Raw genomic sequence first — 16,130 nt, forward strand, 5'->3', positions numbered from 1 at the left:
GAGTGGAAAAGCAAATTGCACAGAAGATACGGAGAGTCTGCAGAGAGATATAGATAGGTTAAGTGAGTGGGCAAGGGTCTGACAGATGGAGTATGAAGTTGGTAATTGTGAGGTCATCCACTTAGGAAGGAAAAATGGAAGATCACATTATTATTTAAATGGTAAAAAACTGCAGCATGCTGCTGTGCAGGGGGAGTTGGGAGTGCTTGTGCTTGAATCACAAAAGGTTGGTTTGCAGGTCCAGCAGGCTATCAAGAATGCAAATGGAATGTTGGCCTTCATTGCTAGAAGGATTGAATTTAAGAGCAGGGAGGTTATGCTGCAGCTGTACAGGATATTGGTGAGGCTGCACCTGGAGTACTGCACTCAGTTCTGGTCTCCTTACTTTAGGAAGGATATACTGGCTTTGGAGGCAGTGCAGATGTGGTTCACCAGGTTGATTCCAGAGATGAGGGGGTTAGAGTATGAGGAGAGATTGAATTGCCTGGGTCTGTACTTGCTGGAATTCAGAGGAGATCTTATAGAAACAGATAAAATTATGAGAGGAATAGATAAGATAGAGGCAGGAAAGCTGTTTCCACTGATAGGTGAGACTAAAACTAAGGGACATAGCCTCAAGATTTGGGAGTACAGATTTAGGACAGAGATGAGGAGAAACTGCTTTTCCCAGAGGGTGGTGAATCTGTGGAATTCTGTGCCCAATGAAGCAGTGGAGTAAACCTCAGTAAATATATTTAAGACAAGGTTGAATAAATTTTTGCATTGTAGGGCGATTAAGGGTTATGGAGAAAAGGTAAGTAGGTGGAGATGAATCCAAGGCCAGATCAGCCATGATCTTATTGAATGGCAGAGCAGGCTTGATGGGCCAGATGGCCTACTCCTGCTCCTATTTCTTATGTTCACCAATCTTTCAAATGTATGCTGCAAGGAAATTACAATGAAATAACATTACGACCCCAGAGACCATCATACTAGAGTAAGAACTCTAAATTGCAGTTTTCTCCTACAAAACTTGTTAAGGTGATGAGTTTCAGTTTATTTTATTACCAGTATTAAAACGGCAACTTTGAAAGCACGCAAGTTGTTCCATGTGCTATAATGAACCATAGGTCTGCTATTCTAGTAGAAGTGGGTGGAATTTCCATTTAATTATAAAATGATAATTACAAGAAATTTATTCAAAGACTAAATCTCATTCAAAGTAATCCAGCAGGCTAATTACTATAATTTGATTACTACTACTACTACTTATAGTAACTATTTATAGAGCACTTTTCATACAAACAAAGTACTTTACAATGGAATTCTCGAAACATAACATTAAAATGATGTCCAGGACCGTAGCCCGTTACTCATTTGGACCCATCTTTGAGTTCAGAAGAGTGACAAGTGATCACACAAGGCTCTAAGGGGACATGACAGAGTAAAGGATCAGCATGATGATGCAGTAGGCTTGAGGTACTGCACAATTCTGCTGTAGCTACAGTTAGAATTGTAAATGTTTATGTTCTTATAATAATTTCCTCATGGCCACAAGGATTTCCTCTGGGTGCTCCGGTCTCCTCCCACGTTCCAAAGACATGTGGGTTAGTTGGTTAATTGGTCACATGGGTTTAATTAGCTCATTGGGCTGAAAGAGTCTGCATTGGACTGGAAGGGCCTGATACCATGCTGCAACTATAAATAATCAAAACTATCAAATCCTCCATGAAACTGAGGAAATGGGAGCCGACAACAATTCAGAAATAAGATATTGTATTTGTCACTTGTTAGGCTGTATAATTTTACAATATCATATTAAACTGTGTCATTAAACTAACCATCCACACCATTGTGCTGGCTGTAGCTTCGTTTTCCTAGAATAGTTGGAGAGCCGTGGTTTTGAATCGTAAATAGTCGTTTTGGTGATTGACTGGAGTTCCCGGAAGTGATGCTTGGTACAGTTCTGAACACCTTTGGCTTTACAGCAGGATGCACTTCTGTATGTTAAAAGACAATGTAAAATATAATCAGGCAACAAGAAGAATTGAAAGAGCAACAGGTCCAATTAACAGAAACATATTTTATAAACTGCTTTTGTTTCCTGGTTAGATGGTTCTAATAAAAGTATAATTAACATAGGAGTAACTTTTTCCAACTTATTAAGTCCATGTTGGTCCCATGCAGAAGCAATGGAGTTGTTTCATTCCCCTGCAGTCTGTTCATAGCCCTACAAATGTATATATTTTAAAGTATTGTTCTGCCTCAATCTCAGTTTGAGTTGCATTATCTCCTACAAAGGATGCACAGCAGAAAATTTTAGCACTGTAATGAATGTCCGTGCATAAACCAGATCTCTTTCAAAATAATGCATTCAAATGCCTATGATATGTTCAGTTTAGGCTAATGCAAAGACCTTTGCACATATGATCATACTTGTACAAACTCTCTCAAACACTTTGCAGGTCAATTTCAACTTTGCTGACTTTTCTATCTAAAACAATGTCAGTTATAATAATTTCCATTTTTCTTCAGATCCATGGCACCTCATATGCTTCAAGCTTTATGTAACCTGTGGAAACAAAATCTAACATCTAGATCCTGTTTTAACACCATCCTCAACTCTTTTTCTTTACAGATATCAGATTCGATTTATAGTATTTTGTCCCAAAAAATATATTCTGAGGATAAACAAGGTCTTTACACGTTTAAGCAAAGAGAAGCTAGGGGAATCTATGCAAAATAAATCTGGCAGAATACCATAGAGATTAATCAATACAATATGATAGAGGATGAAGAGAAAGATTACCATTCACCTTGCTTGGTTGGGAAAGGTTCAAAAATAAGAATTGTTATGATTAAAGTGAGGCATTTGAGAGAGGTGATTAAAATTAAAGAATTGGTACTGTATAGGTAGGAATATTTCAGCCCAATCTTCCATTGATAAGTTAGCAGATCTGTTGGGGTCAATTGACTTATATATATTTAACAGAGCATAATCTCAAGATTCCTGGGCACGGCCTGGAGCCAGCCACACAGTCCAACAGCTTGGAGTTCAGTGGCCCAGACTGCCAGGCTTTGAGGCCAGGAGATCTACCTGTTCAGCCTACACCTGCTAGATTAGAATTTAGTATTGATAGATCTTTCTTTAATTTCCTAATGATCTTTCTCCCCACCTTCCAGTCATTCAGTGACAGCTTGGTGGCAAAGGCTCACTGGCTGTCAAACCCATGGTGGAGGCAGAGTTGACCCGATACACTAAGAGAGTCTCTGCCAAATATTGGTCTTTTCTGATCAGCTGAAATTGGCCTCCCAATGCAACCCAAGATCACACTGGGGGCAGAAAAGCATGTTCCGAGGGTAAGTACCTCGTGAGCTAAGGCTGTTAGCAGAAGATCCAGAATATTTACAGGGGTGACAAGACCTACAAGCAGGGAGAACAGGAGAAGTGAGTTATTGAGTGCATTGTCAAAGATTATAATTGAAGTGGAAATCATGTTGCATTTATCAATACACAATTAAAGGAAAGTGGAATGAATGGTTTTGGGAACAACAAGCAATAAGGAAGAGGAAAACTACTGCAAAGGAAGATTATCACAAAATGGATAAAAATAGTGTGTTTTCAATTTCCAATGTCTATTGACATTATTAAGCTCCTGTTCTCATACTGCTATTACTCTAACACATCATGGCAACTGTGATTATTCCTACTATCAATTTGTCCCCATCACAATTTCCTACTCTCCTAAGTAATTGCATAGATCATATTGATATGCTGCACGTGGAATGTGCTTCTGAGAGTTCAACTTAATTTAGGGATTTTTGTTCAATCTAATCTGAGTATTTGACACAAAAATTATTTTACTTATCAATTGGATATATCTTTAAACCTGCTCTCCCGTGAAAAAAAAATTACCCACCACTGATGTTGCTGGTATTGCAGAGCACTTACTTTGTTTGTTTTGTCCAGTCACACACCGCCCACCCCACATCTCCACAGTTGTATATTCCTCACTCTTCCAGGCCCCTACATTCAAACACTTTCCTATACACCTCTCCACCTTGCTAACTCTCTCCCTTAATTCAAAATTCTTCTTACATCTAACTTACAGTTTGTTACTGTTCACCAAGGTGGATTTTTCTACAGATTTATTGTTACCCTAAATGAAGTTGCAAGTCGAATGTGCTCTTACTGTCCACCATGAGCACATTTAGATTACACCAAATTCATTTATCCTCAACTAAAGACTGAAGATATTAAGGATCTTTAAATGCATACTGGAAAAGAAAGGGGGGAGATGTCAGAGTAAATAGGTGAGGGAAGGAGGACAAGCTAGAAGGTGATAGGTGAAGTCATGTGGTAGGAAAGGTAAAGGACTGAAGAATGAATCTGTCATGAGAGCAGAGTGAACCACAGGAGAAAGTATGGGGGGGGGGGGGGGGGAGTGTACACCAGGGATTGATTGTAGGCAGTTGAGGAGAAGAGAGGCCAGAGTGAGAATGAAAGAAGAGGGAAGGGAGGGGGGAAAAGAAAAAGAGAGAAAAAACATAACAAATAAATATAAAAAAGAGGAAAGAAAAGAAATGCCAGAGAAACTTGGTTGGTCAGACAATGTCTGTGGGAGGAGAGAACAGTGGATAGTTTGAGTCAGAGATCATTCAAATGTCTACTGTAATCCCATTTAGATTATGCTAAATTCACCCTCAACTATTACACAATTATAGTTTTTTGACATGCCTTCGGCAACTCATTTCTCTTCATTTGTTTTCACTATACAGTACATGAAAACTTCGATTTAAATACCAAAACTTTTTCCCAATAAAATAAGCTCAACTTACTCCAATTCTATAAGGTAATGGATAATAGAAACATTTTTATTGCTTGTACTCTGTCAAAGGGAATTCTTATTTGAACTTGTAAATTGTGAAATTCCTGAATGAATGATAAAGATATAGTGAACAGAACTAAATGACAAATATATTTTTGGCTTGAGGATGAATGTCAATACAGTATTCTTTATTTCTAAAGGTTTCTATTCTTGGCATTGCAGTCCATAAGACATTGGACCAGAATTAGGCCATTCGGCTCATTGAGTCTGCCCACCTTTCCCTCATGGCTGATTTATTATCCCTCTCAACCCATTCTGCTGTAACCTTTGATGCTCTGATTAATCAAGAATCAAACTCTGCTTTAAATGTAAACAATGACTTCTCCTGCATAGCCTCTGAGGCAATAAATTCTGCAGTTTCCCCACCCTCTGGCTAAAGAAATTCCTCCCCAACTCTGTTCTGAATGGATGTCCCTCTATTGTGAAGCTCTGCCCTCTGTTCCTAGACACCACCACTATAGGAAACATCCTCTCCACATCCACTCTATCTAGGGTTTTCAATAGTCAATAGGTTTAAATGTGATATCCCTCAGTCTTCTAAACTCCAGTGAGTAAAGGCCTAGAGCTATCAAATAGTCCTCTGTATGTTAACCATTTCATTCCTGGAATCATTGCCATGGAATGACAATGGAACCTCTCCAACACGAGCACACCTTTTTATTTTGGATAAATGGCCCAAAACTGCTCATACTCCAAATGCGGTCTGACCAATGTCTTGTAAATCCCCAACATTATTTTCTTATTTTACATTCTATTCCCCCTGAGATTTATGCTAACGTTGCATGTGCCTTCCTTACCACTCACTCAACTGGCAAGTTAACCTTTAGGGAACTCTGCACAAGAAAGCCCAAGTCCTTTTGCACCTCTGATTTCTGAATTTTCTCCCAGTTTAGAAAATAGGCCATGCCTTTATTCCTTCTACCAGAATGCATGATCATACACTTCCCTCTACTTTATTCCATCAACCACTTCTTTGCCTATTCTTCTAATCTGTCTCAGTCCTTCTGCAGTCTCCCTGCTTCCTTAACACTACCTATTCTCCACCTATCTTCATATTGTCTGCAAACTGGACCACAAAGCCATCAATTCCATCATCCAAATCAGTGGCATATAACGTGAAAAGAAATGTTTCCAACACCAACCCCTGCAAACCACCAATAGTCACCAACAGCCAACCAGAAAAGGCTCCCTTTATTCCCACTCTTTGCCTCCTGCCAGTCAGCCACTCTTCTATCCATGCTAGTATACTTCCTGTAAAACCATGGGCTCTTAGTTGTTTAGCAGCATTACGTATGTCACCTTGTCAAAGGCCCTCTGAAAACCTAACTAAACAACATTCACCATCTCTCCTTTGTCTATATTGCTTGTTATTTCCTAAAAGAATTCCAACAGATTTCCCATTTTGGAAGCCACGCTGACTTTGTCCTATATCATCAGGTGACTCCAAGTACCTGAAATCTCATCATGAATAATGGATTATTAACATCTCCCCAACCACTGAAGTCAAGCGAATTGGCCTATAGTTTCCTTTCATCTCCCTCCTTCCCTTCTTATAGAGTGGAGTGACATTTGCAATTTTTCAGTTCTCTAGAACTATTACAGAATCTAGTGATTCTAGAAAGATCACTCCTAATGCCTAAACAATTTCTTCAGCAACCTCTTTTCAGAACCCTGGAGGATTGCCCATCTGGTCCAGAGCACTTCTGAAGGTCCCTGATCCTCTCACATTTCTGGCACACTGCAAGTGTCTTCCACAGTGAAGACTGATGCAAAATAAGTATTAAGTTCATATGCCATCTCTTTGTCCCCATTACCACCTTTCCAGGGTTGTTTCCTTTCAGTCCAATATCCACTCTTACCTCTGCTTTACTACTTATATATCTAAGAAACTTTTGATATTCTATTTTACATTCTTGGCTAGAAAACCTTCATATTTCATCTTTTCTCTCCTTATGGCTTTTTATTTTCCTTCTATTGGTTCATAAAAGCTTCTCAATCCTCTAATTTCCCACTAATTTTTGTAATATTATAGACTCTTTTCCTTTACGCTGTATTTGACTTTCCTTGCCATTCACGATTGCATCATCCTGCCTTTAAAATAGTTCTTCATTTTTGTGATGCACCTATCTTACACCTTCCAAATTGGTCCCAGAAACTCCAGCCACCACTATTCTGCTGTCATCCCCACTAATGTCCCCTTCCAATCAACTTTGGCCAGGTCCCCTTTCATGCCTCTGTAATTCTCTTTACTCCATTGTAATACTGATACATTTGACTTTAGCTTCTCCCTCTCAAACTGCAGGATGAATTCTAAAATATTATGATCACTGCCTCCTAAGAGTATCTTTACCTTAAACTCCCTAATCAAATCTGGCTCATTACACAACACCCAACCAGATTAGCTGATTCCATAGTGGGCTCGACCACAAGCTGCTCTAAAAAGTCATCTGGTAGGCATTCTTCAAATTCCCTCTCTTGGGATCCAGCACCAACCTAATTTTCCCAATCTACCTGCATATTTAAATCCCAAGGGATTATTGTAACATTGCCCTTTTTACAGCCATTTCTATCTACTGTTGTAATTTGTACCCCACATTATGGCTACTATTTGGAGGACTATATATAACTCCAATTGGGTCTGTTTACCCTAGTAGTTTTTTAAACGTTACCAATAAAGTTTTTACATCATCAGCTCATATATCACCTCTTTCTAAGGATTGATTTAAATATCTTTTTACCAACAGAGCTACTCCATCCTCTCTGCCTACTTGCCTATCCTTTTAATATAATGCATTTCCAGTCATATTTGTTACATGTTGTGCAAAAAATACATTCATAAAACAAGAATTTCCCCACAGAGAATGAATACATTAATAACTTTAACTCTTTGGGAGAGGGAGAAGTGGGGCCAAGTGCCCTCTTCTTGCTACTACAAATTAGCAGGAGGTGCAGAAGCCTTAGGTCCTACCAAGATCAGGAACAGTTATTACCCTTCAACCATCAGGCTCCTGAACTGGTGTGCACAACTTCAATCAGCACTATTAAGAACTGCTTCTATGATTAACAGATTCACTCTCAAGGACACTTTACAACTTAAGTTTGCAGTATTAGTTATTTACATAGCTTGTTTTCTTTTGCACATTAGTCATTTGTCAGTCTTTGTCTATTTAAGTGAAGTTTTTTTTGCAAATTCTATTTTATTTCTTTTCTTCCTGTAGATACCTGCAAAGAAAAAGAATCTCAAGGTTGTATATGGTAACACATATTTACTTAGATAATAAAATAACTTTGAACTTCAAAGGAAGTGGAAAATAATACCAGATTTGTGGTATCCCTAAACCTGTTGTGCTGGAAATTTCACTTTAAATGTCTAAGTACTCTGTTGACTAGTACATTATCATTTCCCCAATAGTAAAATGAGAAAATACAGGAATTAATATACATGAGAAAGGATCTAGTATGTGACAAATGAACTCTTCTTGGGCTTCCAGCTGGGTACAGGTATTGATTTTAACCAATGTTTCAAGGTCAAACTCTGCCATCTGTATCAGGCATGATGCCTAGGCATATCTAGCCTGGTGGTATATATACTCCTGTCATCCATCCCTCTTGATTGGTTAGTTCTCATCCAATCAAGTTTCTGCTGTCTCACCTTTTTTTACAATCAAATTCCAGTTCCTATTTAGAGCGAGTCCTTTGTCTTAGTTAAAATTATTTTCCTCTGCTTTTATTTCAATAGCTTCCTTTACCAGGTGGTCCCAAAAGCCATTAGTGTGGACAGCCGTCGAAGCCATTGCGAATGCAATATTTCGCTACCGACAATTTATCCTTTCTTGAAAAGGATATACCTCCTGTGCTCCTTGTGCTCTAAGTTTATTCATTAATATACATATTCAATTCAGATATATTTTATTACATATCAATGAAGCTGCATTTCTTAGTATTTTCCCAAAATTATTAACACCCACCTAGATACTTGATAACACTTGCCAGAGGCTTCCTCAATGGCTCTTTGATATTCAGTGGCCTTTTCGCTGCATCTGGAAACCTAGCAGCACCTGTAGACAGAACAGGAAACATCTAATGCGCATGTAACAGCTGCCAGTAACAGACATGACGATGGCATTTTTCAAGTAGAATTATTTAATTAACTTCCCACTTCCTGTACAATCAAATACTTAACCAAAGAAGTGATAGCAAATGCAAAATCTAAAAGAACTCCAAGTTAAAAATTCTGAAAAACATTCAACATGCAGCAATTGGTGATATTTAACTAACTATGAAAAAATCAAGCTTGTTACCACCTTTGTTATCTGCATATTGTGGTTATAGATTCAGGATAAGAATAAAGGCCTTTTTAAAATATAGCATTTTTAACTAGTGGTAAAATTACTACGAAAGGCAATATAGAAAGGTCCAACATGTGCTTACAAATCCAACCTGCATGAATGAATGTTGTTGCGACAAATTATTACCAGGAAGGAATACAGATTTGTCAAAAGAAAGCATTTATTTTGTATTTCTATGAACATGCAGTTTTTATTTAAGTGCCCTACCCATCTGTCCAAAGGAATATGCGTTTTTTTAAATCCAGTGGCCAGGTCATTGTTATTACTAGTACCTTTAATGCAATCTAAAGTATGCTTTCGATTTCAGGCACAAGAATCACAACATTTTCACCTGGACGGAGGTATTCCCATGATGCCAAACAGGCTTAACAATAACCTAGATGAAACGGGGATACACTTGGCCAATTCCTTTGTTGTACCTGTACCTCACCATACATCTACCTATGATGATAAAATTTATGACTTGAAACTTGGCTTAACACTTTGGCATGTCCAACGTTTGAAACGCCATTTCTTCTAATAAGTAGAAATTCCTTCACGTGGAAGTTCACACTCATGGAGAGTCTAAATCAAGTAATTAATCTATAATGTCAAGAAACAAATCGAGGATGTTCATCAGATGGCATCTTCTGCCAAATACATAACTTACTGCTTTAAGGGTCCTAAGCACTATTAACCTGCTCTAATAGTTCTTGCAGCTCTTACAGGCTGCAAGTACGCTTTGGTCCAATAGTCCCTTGAATAGCATGGCAAATTCACCATATTGCTAGTTTTCTTTTTAAGTTCTTGTCCGAGGACATGATTCTTTAAGCACCATATACATTACTAATGAAGACACCAAAACTTTACATAAGCCTACATGTAAATCTGTCAAAAACATCTTACTTTTCAGATTTTACCTGGTACATTTATGTGTAATTACAAGATTCAACTTAATTGTGAATTCTCCACGTGCATGAATTCTTACAATAATTACAAGGAGTTAAATATAATGGCCATTTCTATTGACAGGAGTCAGAAATCTTCCCAATTAGAGATGCCTTCTCTCTCTATCCAGTCTTGTTCATTCGGTGTATGGTGCCATGGATCTGCTAACAGGATCTGGCGTGGATAAAAACACCTCATGCAGCCCTCACGAGGAAATCACATTAGGGTTACAAGGTGACTGGAGACAGTCATCACTTTTCCAAATTTTCTGATTGATGCAACACTATCCAGAAACAGGAGTTATTATACTTCAGTCCAGAAAAAGGCACGTCTTTCTTTGCATAATGCTAGCTATACTAGAGTTAAATCTTTAATTACCCAGGTTACTATAACTAATTCTGAATTTTCTTCTCTCCTTTATAATAAATCCTTCTCTAAAGCTGCATCTTATTTCAATTCAATCAATACCTAGTTTATTCAATGTACATAATCTGAGTAAGTTGCACTTATTTTTAACATCCAAATGGCTCATCGGAAGTATTAGAGTTCTTCACACCAAAATCTTGGGAGTATTATTATATCATTTTAGGTAAATATGCTGTCATTATTTAATAACTATGTAACCAGCAACTGTAGAACAGGCAGCATTCAAGAGTCCTATATGATATACAGGACATCAGCAATATTTTAACACCCTTTACCTCATTCTAAGCTCTCGTTCCATTGCAGACAGCAATAGTGCCTTAAAATACGAATTACATTAAAATTCCTCAAGTGAACCAAATACGGAAGGAGAAGGGCAAGTAGTCATAATACGGGGGGGGGGGGGATATTTCATTTTGTCTACCCCATGAATGCTTCCTTTAGAATTGTCTATTGTATTCAATATTTTGGAAGACAATTAACATGATGCTACCAAGAACTTCCATGGTTAAATGCTGTCAACACGAATTAGCGATCTGAATTGGCATGTTCTTCCAATTGCTCACTATACTGTAGCACTTCCCTGTGTCATTGCAGAGTGAGATGAACAGTGCGTATGAAGTTGCAGTACTTACATAGTACAGGTCCTCCACAGGTTACAGTAGGGCTCCATTCCTAGGAACTGTCCGTAACCTGAGCAGCTCCAAAGTCAGAAATACCACCCAGCAATATATTAAATAAAAACACACAGGACAACCAAAGACAACATGTAGTAAACCCAGAGTATTTAATTCAACCACTCAGATATTGCCATAAACTGATCCCACACGATAGAAGATGCAATGCAGCCCCACAGCCGTCAGAAATTCCATCTTGCTGGTCTCCTAAATGCTTGCTCATGTGTACAGGCTGCACAGAAGTAGCCTGGGGAGGACCTGTATATTGTCACTCAATGTGCCAGAAAAAGTTTCAGATCTTTCCATTTTACTTCAGGTGGAGATTAATATAATAAGCTTTAATTACTGACAATCAATCCCTTTGATATTGAAACTTGAAACTTATGCAGCATCTTATTCCTAATGTAAAGATCCTATTATCTTTTTTCTTTGTCTATTCAGACCATTGTTCCCTTTCATTCTGTCCTAGATGTGACATGTAATATTCTCACTTGTACTCAGGAGTTGATACTACATTGCCTTGACATTCATCCCTGGATGGCGACACTAAACACGTTACATCACTGTCAGTTCACTGTGCTGTCTCGAAAATCAACTTCCTTTAATAGGGATGAGTTTCCTGCCCGGCATCAATGACCACACTGGTTAATGAGAAACAATTACTACCCTGATCACACAAATATATCCTCCAAAGGAGGGATTTGAGAGGATACTAAAGGAGAGTGACTGGTGTTCATTCACGATCAGTAGCAAAATGTAGACCACCATATTTTAGTGTGCTTAGGGCATAAACAACTAACAAATCTGTACAGATTTGAAAATATGCCCTCTTCATGTTGTTACAGTATCAGTCAAAATACAAACATGAATATTAAGTTAGAAAATTCATAAAACCCTAAAGAAGCGAAATAATCAGTTGTTGCACGTTACGTCAACTGCCATTTAGGTTTAAAAATTCATTAGCACCAGATGGCCAAGAATTTGTGCATGGAAAAACCATTTGCATGTGTACAGGTGTGGAGCTGATAAAGGAAATAACTGATGCTGGGTCTGGGAGATGCAATGGGGGAGAGGACTATGATGAAGAAGGAAGATCAGAATGAGGATCAGATGCTGGTAAATGTTAGCAAGTGTAAGGTAGTTGAAGAAGAATGCTGATTGTGAGATGGATGTAGTATGTTGGATCAGACAATTAATGAGTGAGAGGACTCGAATGTTTCTTGTGAGGGGAGCGCGAGAGCTGAATAGTTGAAAACAGAGTGCACTTGAAAGAATGCAAGTAAATTAAAAAGGTGAGCCTAAGTCCTATAAGTGGTGGCCTTCTTGAATAATCAAGCTGCAATACAAAGATTGCCATTCAAACCAGATTGGACCAAAGTCCCCAACTTCTGCGCTTTTGAGCAACCTGAACTTATATTTTTAAGCAACCAATGCTTCATGGAGAACAATGTCACTGCAGCTTTCTAATAGGGAAAATATCACATCTGTGTAAGACTGAAAGAAAAATTTCTAGACGTTTCTCAAAGTATCTATAATGTCCTTTTTATAACATGCAACAGGAGTAGAGAAAATAAATGGCTAAATGAGAAGGTGCTAGGTAGAATTTATATCAATGTGTGTTTCAAAGTAACTATTCTATTATCTGGACAAACAAGACCAAAGGCCTGGTCATATAATTCACTTCTTATGCAAAAAAAATGGCAAAATATAGCAAGAATAATTAGCTATTTAATCAACTCTGCAATTTTGCCTTAGATTATTTTATTTTAAAACAAAAAACCTTAATATAAAATAGCCCTTTGGTTATTTTGCTCTAAACACATAAATTCTATGTGTTCTTATTTGCTATCCAAACAAAATATTGCTATATTTATTTTCAAGATATTATTCTCCAGCAGTAATACACCATTTTATTATCTTGCATTTATTAAAAAAGTAGGTTGGTAAATGCATTATTTCAGCAAGAAAGCCATTCCTGAGATATACGCAAGGAACAACAGACACAATTCATTCGAAGAGGTTGCTGTCAGCAGAAAACATTCAGCTTATTCTAACATTGTACATCACTCCTAAATAAATAAAAGTTTTCCTTACACAATGCACACTTTAATTTTATAACTTAAAATTATGTTACCAAATGGTTTTCCTGGGCTGCCATATATGTTCATCAATTATATTATTAAATGCTCAAAAATACTACAAATCAAATAATGTGTGTTGTTTGAAATGTAAAGACCAGGGGGAAAGGATCCATTCTAACATCAGATGTGTATTTCTTCAACAAGTCTAATGTCCATTGCAGGTTACAAATCAAATAATTGCATTTGTTGACACCATCTTACAGTTGAGTGACAAAGCAGTACATCTAGATGGCAATCCCTCTCAGAGTCTTCGCCAAGAGGGTTGACTCATCTACCTCTAACACCCACTGCACTTCAATATGAGGGTTTGCCCAAAGCAGAGTGGAAAATGGAACTATTCTGTTTTAACATCTCTTTCTGATCCTTTCTGGGCATTAGGAAACTGACATTTCTCACACATAATTGGCAACAAAGTTTGATCTTAATAAATCTCACAAGAAGTTGACTCTTTTGTATACTCAATTTTTACTTACCTCGTCAAATTGGAAAAAGTAAGATAACAGATAAGTTACACCATTACCATCTTTTAAACAAAATATACTGAATAACTGCTGACATCTTGCACTTTCAAAGTCCAATTAAACCATTCATTTACACGTATCAGCACATTTTCAGTGATAGTCTATCTCCTGAAGAGTTCATTATATTCAGGAAATCTGTCCTCAACTTTCCTCTAGTACTGAAAGCATATTTCAGATATTCATATATTGCTGAATTAATTTGTATTCACTTGTGGTATTACAAAGTGTCAGCTTGTTCAGAATAATTACTTGCATGTCCCATCTTCCAGTTCTTTCTATTTTTCATAAATTGCCAATCAAGCAATCTCTGCATTGGAATAACAGTATGTTGTCAATCAGTGGTTTTACACAATGCGGGACATTTACAAAGATGATTGTGATTATGTATTATTAGAAATTGCATGCACCATTTTAAAAGAATCACATGATTTACTACAGGCACAAATGAAGAACAATAAACAAAAGTGCAGCTGCAAAAGGTGACAATCATATCAATAACATAATGGGTTATCACCCAGGTGCCATTTACACATTGACGTAACACGCATTTTTGATTGAGAATGGAAACTGAAAGCATTTTGTAGGAAGCTCTACTGCAGTAAGCTCACTCTTTACTTAAGGCTTCTATCATAATTTTCATCTTGCAAAGTATGCTGAATATTAATTGCTGAATATTCAGCACTATTTGTGGAAAAAATGACGTTAAAGCATGACAAGCATTTTGAAAATGATTTTTTTTTCTGCCTACAGCTACATATTTACCAGGCTTCTAATTTATGTCACTGTTTTGAATTTTATCCTTTGGCTTTATAGAATCAGATTGCATTTCTAAAATCTCACATATTGCCCAGGATAGTTTGATTGCATCTAAAGCAGCAGATGTGAAGCACAATACAGCCAACTTAAAGAAAGAACGTCTGCTAAACATATCTATTTTGCAATCATCCTGGTTGATGAGTAAATTTTATACTTATTCGAAAGCTTTATGATCAAATCAGAACTAGAACTAGAGAAAAGAGTATAATTTAGGGGAATGTACAACTGTTGTAAGTCAAAATATATTTTCAATAATTCATGTTTTATCTTAAGGCAATGACTACTTGAATGCCACCTATATTACAGACACATTAAAAGTTCATTTATTTGTTTACATATTATGGGGCTTAAAAGTACCAATTAACTTTTTGAATATTCAAATCACTTATTTACATTATTATAAAATAAAAGCATTATAAAATAAAAATGACTGCACATTTTTTATTTTAACTGCAATATAAATTACACACTTTGACAAATATTCTTAAAATTTTGAAGCAGACAGTCTTCCTTGAAGTTGCTTACACAATAACACAAACAGCTACAGAAGGCTTTTGAGCAAATTCAAAAAAAAATCCACACAAATAAATAATGTAAAGTCATAAGTTCATTTATTGCAAACAGTGGGACAGGGAATGGTGAAAAAGCATGGAAAAATCAAAGCTAAGAATTTAAAAAGTTCTTACATTCTGCCTTAATGGCAGCACAGTTAATTGGAACAAATGGTCTCCTTGCTGCCTGTTTCAGCTGCAAAATATCTCTGCAAACATGTCTGGCAAGTTTTGTAAGACGTGTTGTCTGCAGAAAGAAAGACTGTCGTGTCTTCAACGTAGACTTTGGACTATCGATATGCATTGGTACACCATGCCCTGGTTGACCATGACGAAAGATGCCTCTTACACGTGGCTCCTTTTTAAAATATAGAGAAGGAAAGCATTCAGTAAGTGAACTCATTACATTTAGAAAAATAAGATGGTTACAATTTAAATTAAACTACTAAAGTTGGATCTGTTCAACACCTGAATTTACACAAAAATATCCTTTTTGAGGCAACAGAGATGATGCACACTAGTCACTTTCAAGATTCATTCTTAATGAACTTGATCAATTTATATTTTTAAATAGCCTGTGTCAATATTGTAACAAACTTGTGCATATTTGTTACATATTGGTAATGACAATTTTACTCTGATGTAATATCATATTCATATTTAAAATTAAGCTGAACATTAACTTTGTCAACCCTAGTATACTTTGAAGAGAGCGTTCTTTTAAACAACAGAAAGATTACAAGGTAATTTTGCAATAACTATTGGGCCATCTTATATCCAATATTTTACTTTTAAGCAAGTGAGAGAAAAAATAAGTGGTTTTGCATTCCAAGGTCAAAGGTAGCTTAAAGTACTAT

The 16,130-nt window shown here is 36.9% G+C and overlaps 1 protein-coding gene across 3 annotated transcripts in view; it reads right to left on the reverse strand.

The window, feature by feature from the left end:
• Positions 1 to 1,815: 1,815 nt before the first annotated feature.
• The window catches only part of mta3 (metastasis associated 1 family, member 3), a 156,251-nt gene continuing 141,936 nt past the window's right edge, over positions 1,816 to 16,130 (reverse strand). For 2 of the 3 annotated variants that reach the window (XM_073050706.1, XM_073050707.1), the window contains exon 14: positions 15,317 to 15,631. In XM_073050706.1, coding sequence (XP_072906807.1) covers positions 15,386 to 15,631 — 246 coding nt within the window. In that variant the 3' untranslated portion in view covers positions 15,317 to 15,385. Of the gene's footprint in view, positions 1,980 to 8,836; positions 8,927 to 15,316; positions 15,632 to 16,130 lie in introns of those variants that run through there. The other variant, XM_073050708.1, reaches the window with a different exon arrangement.

The sequence above is a fragment of the Hemitrygon akajei genome, chromosome 7 (genome assembly GCF_048418815.1).
Source record: "Hemitrygon akajei chromosome 7, sHemAka1.3, whole genome shotgun sequence".
In the NCBI taxonomy this organism is placed as follows: domain Eukaryota; kingdom Metazoa; phylum Chordata; class Chondrichthyes; order Myliobatiformes; family Dasyatidae; genus Hemitrygon; species Hemitrygon akajei.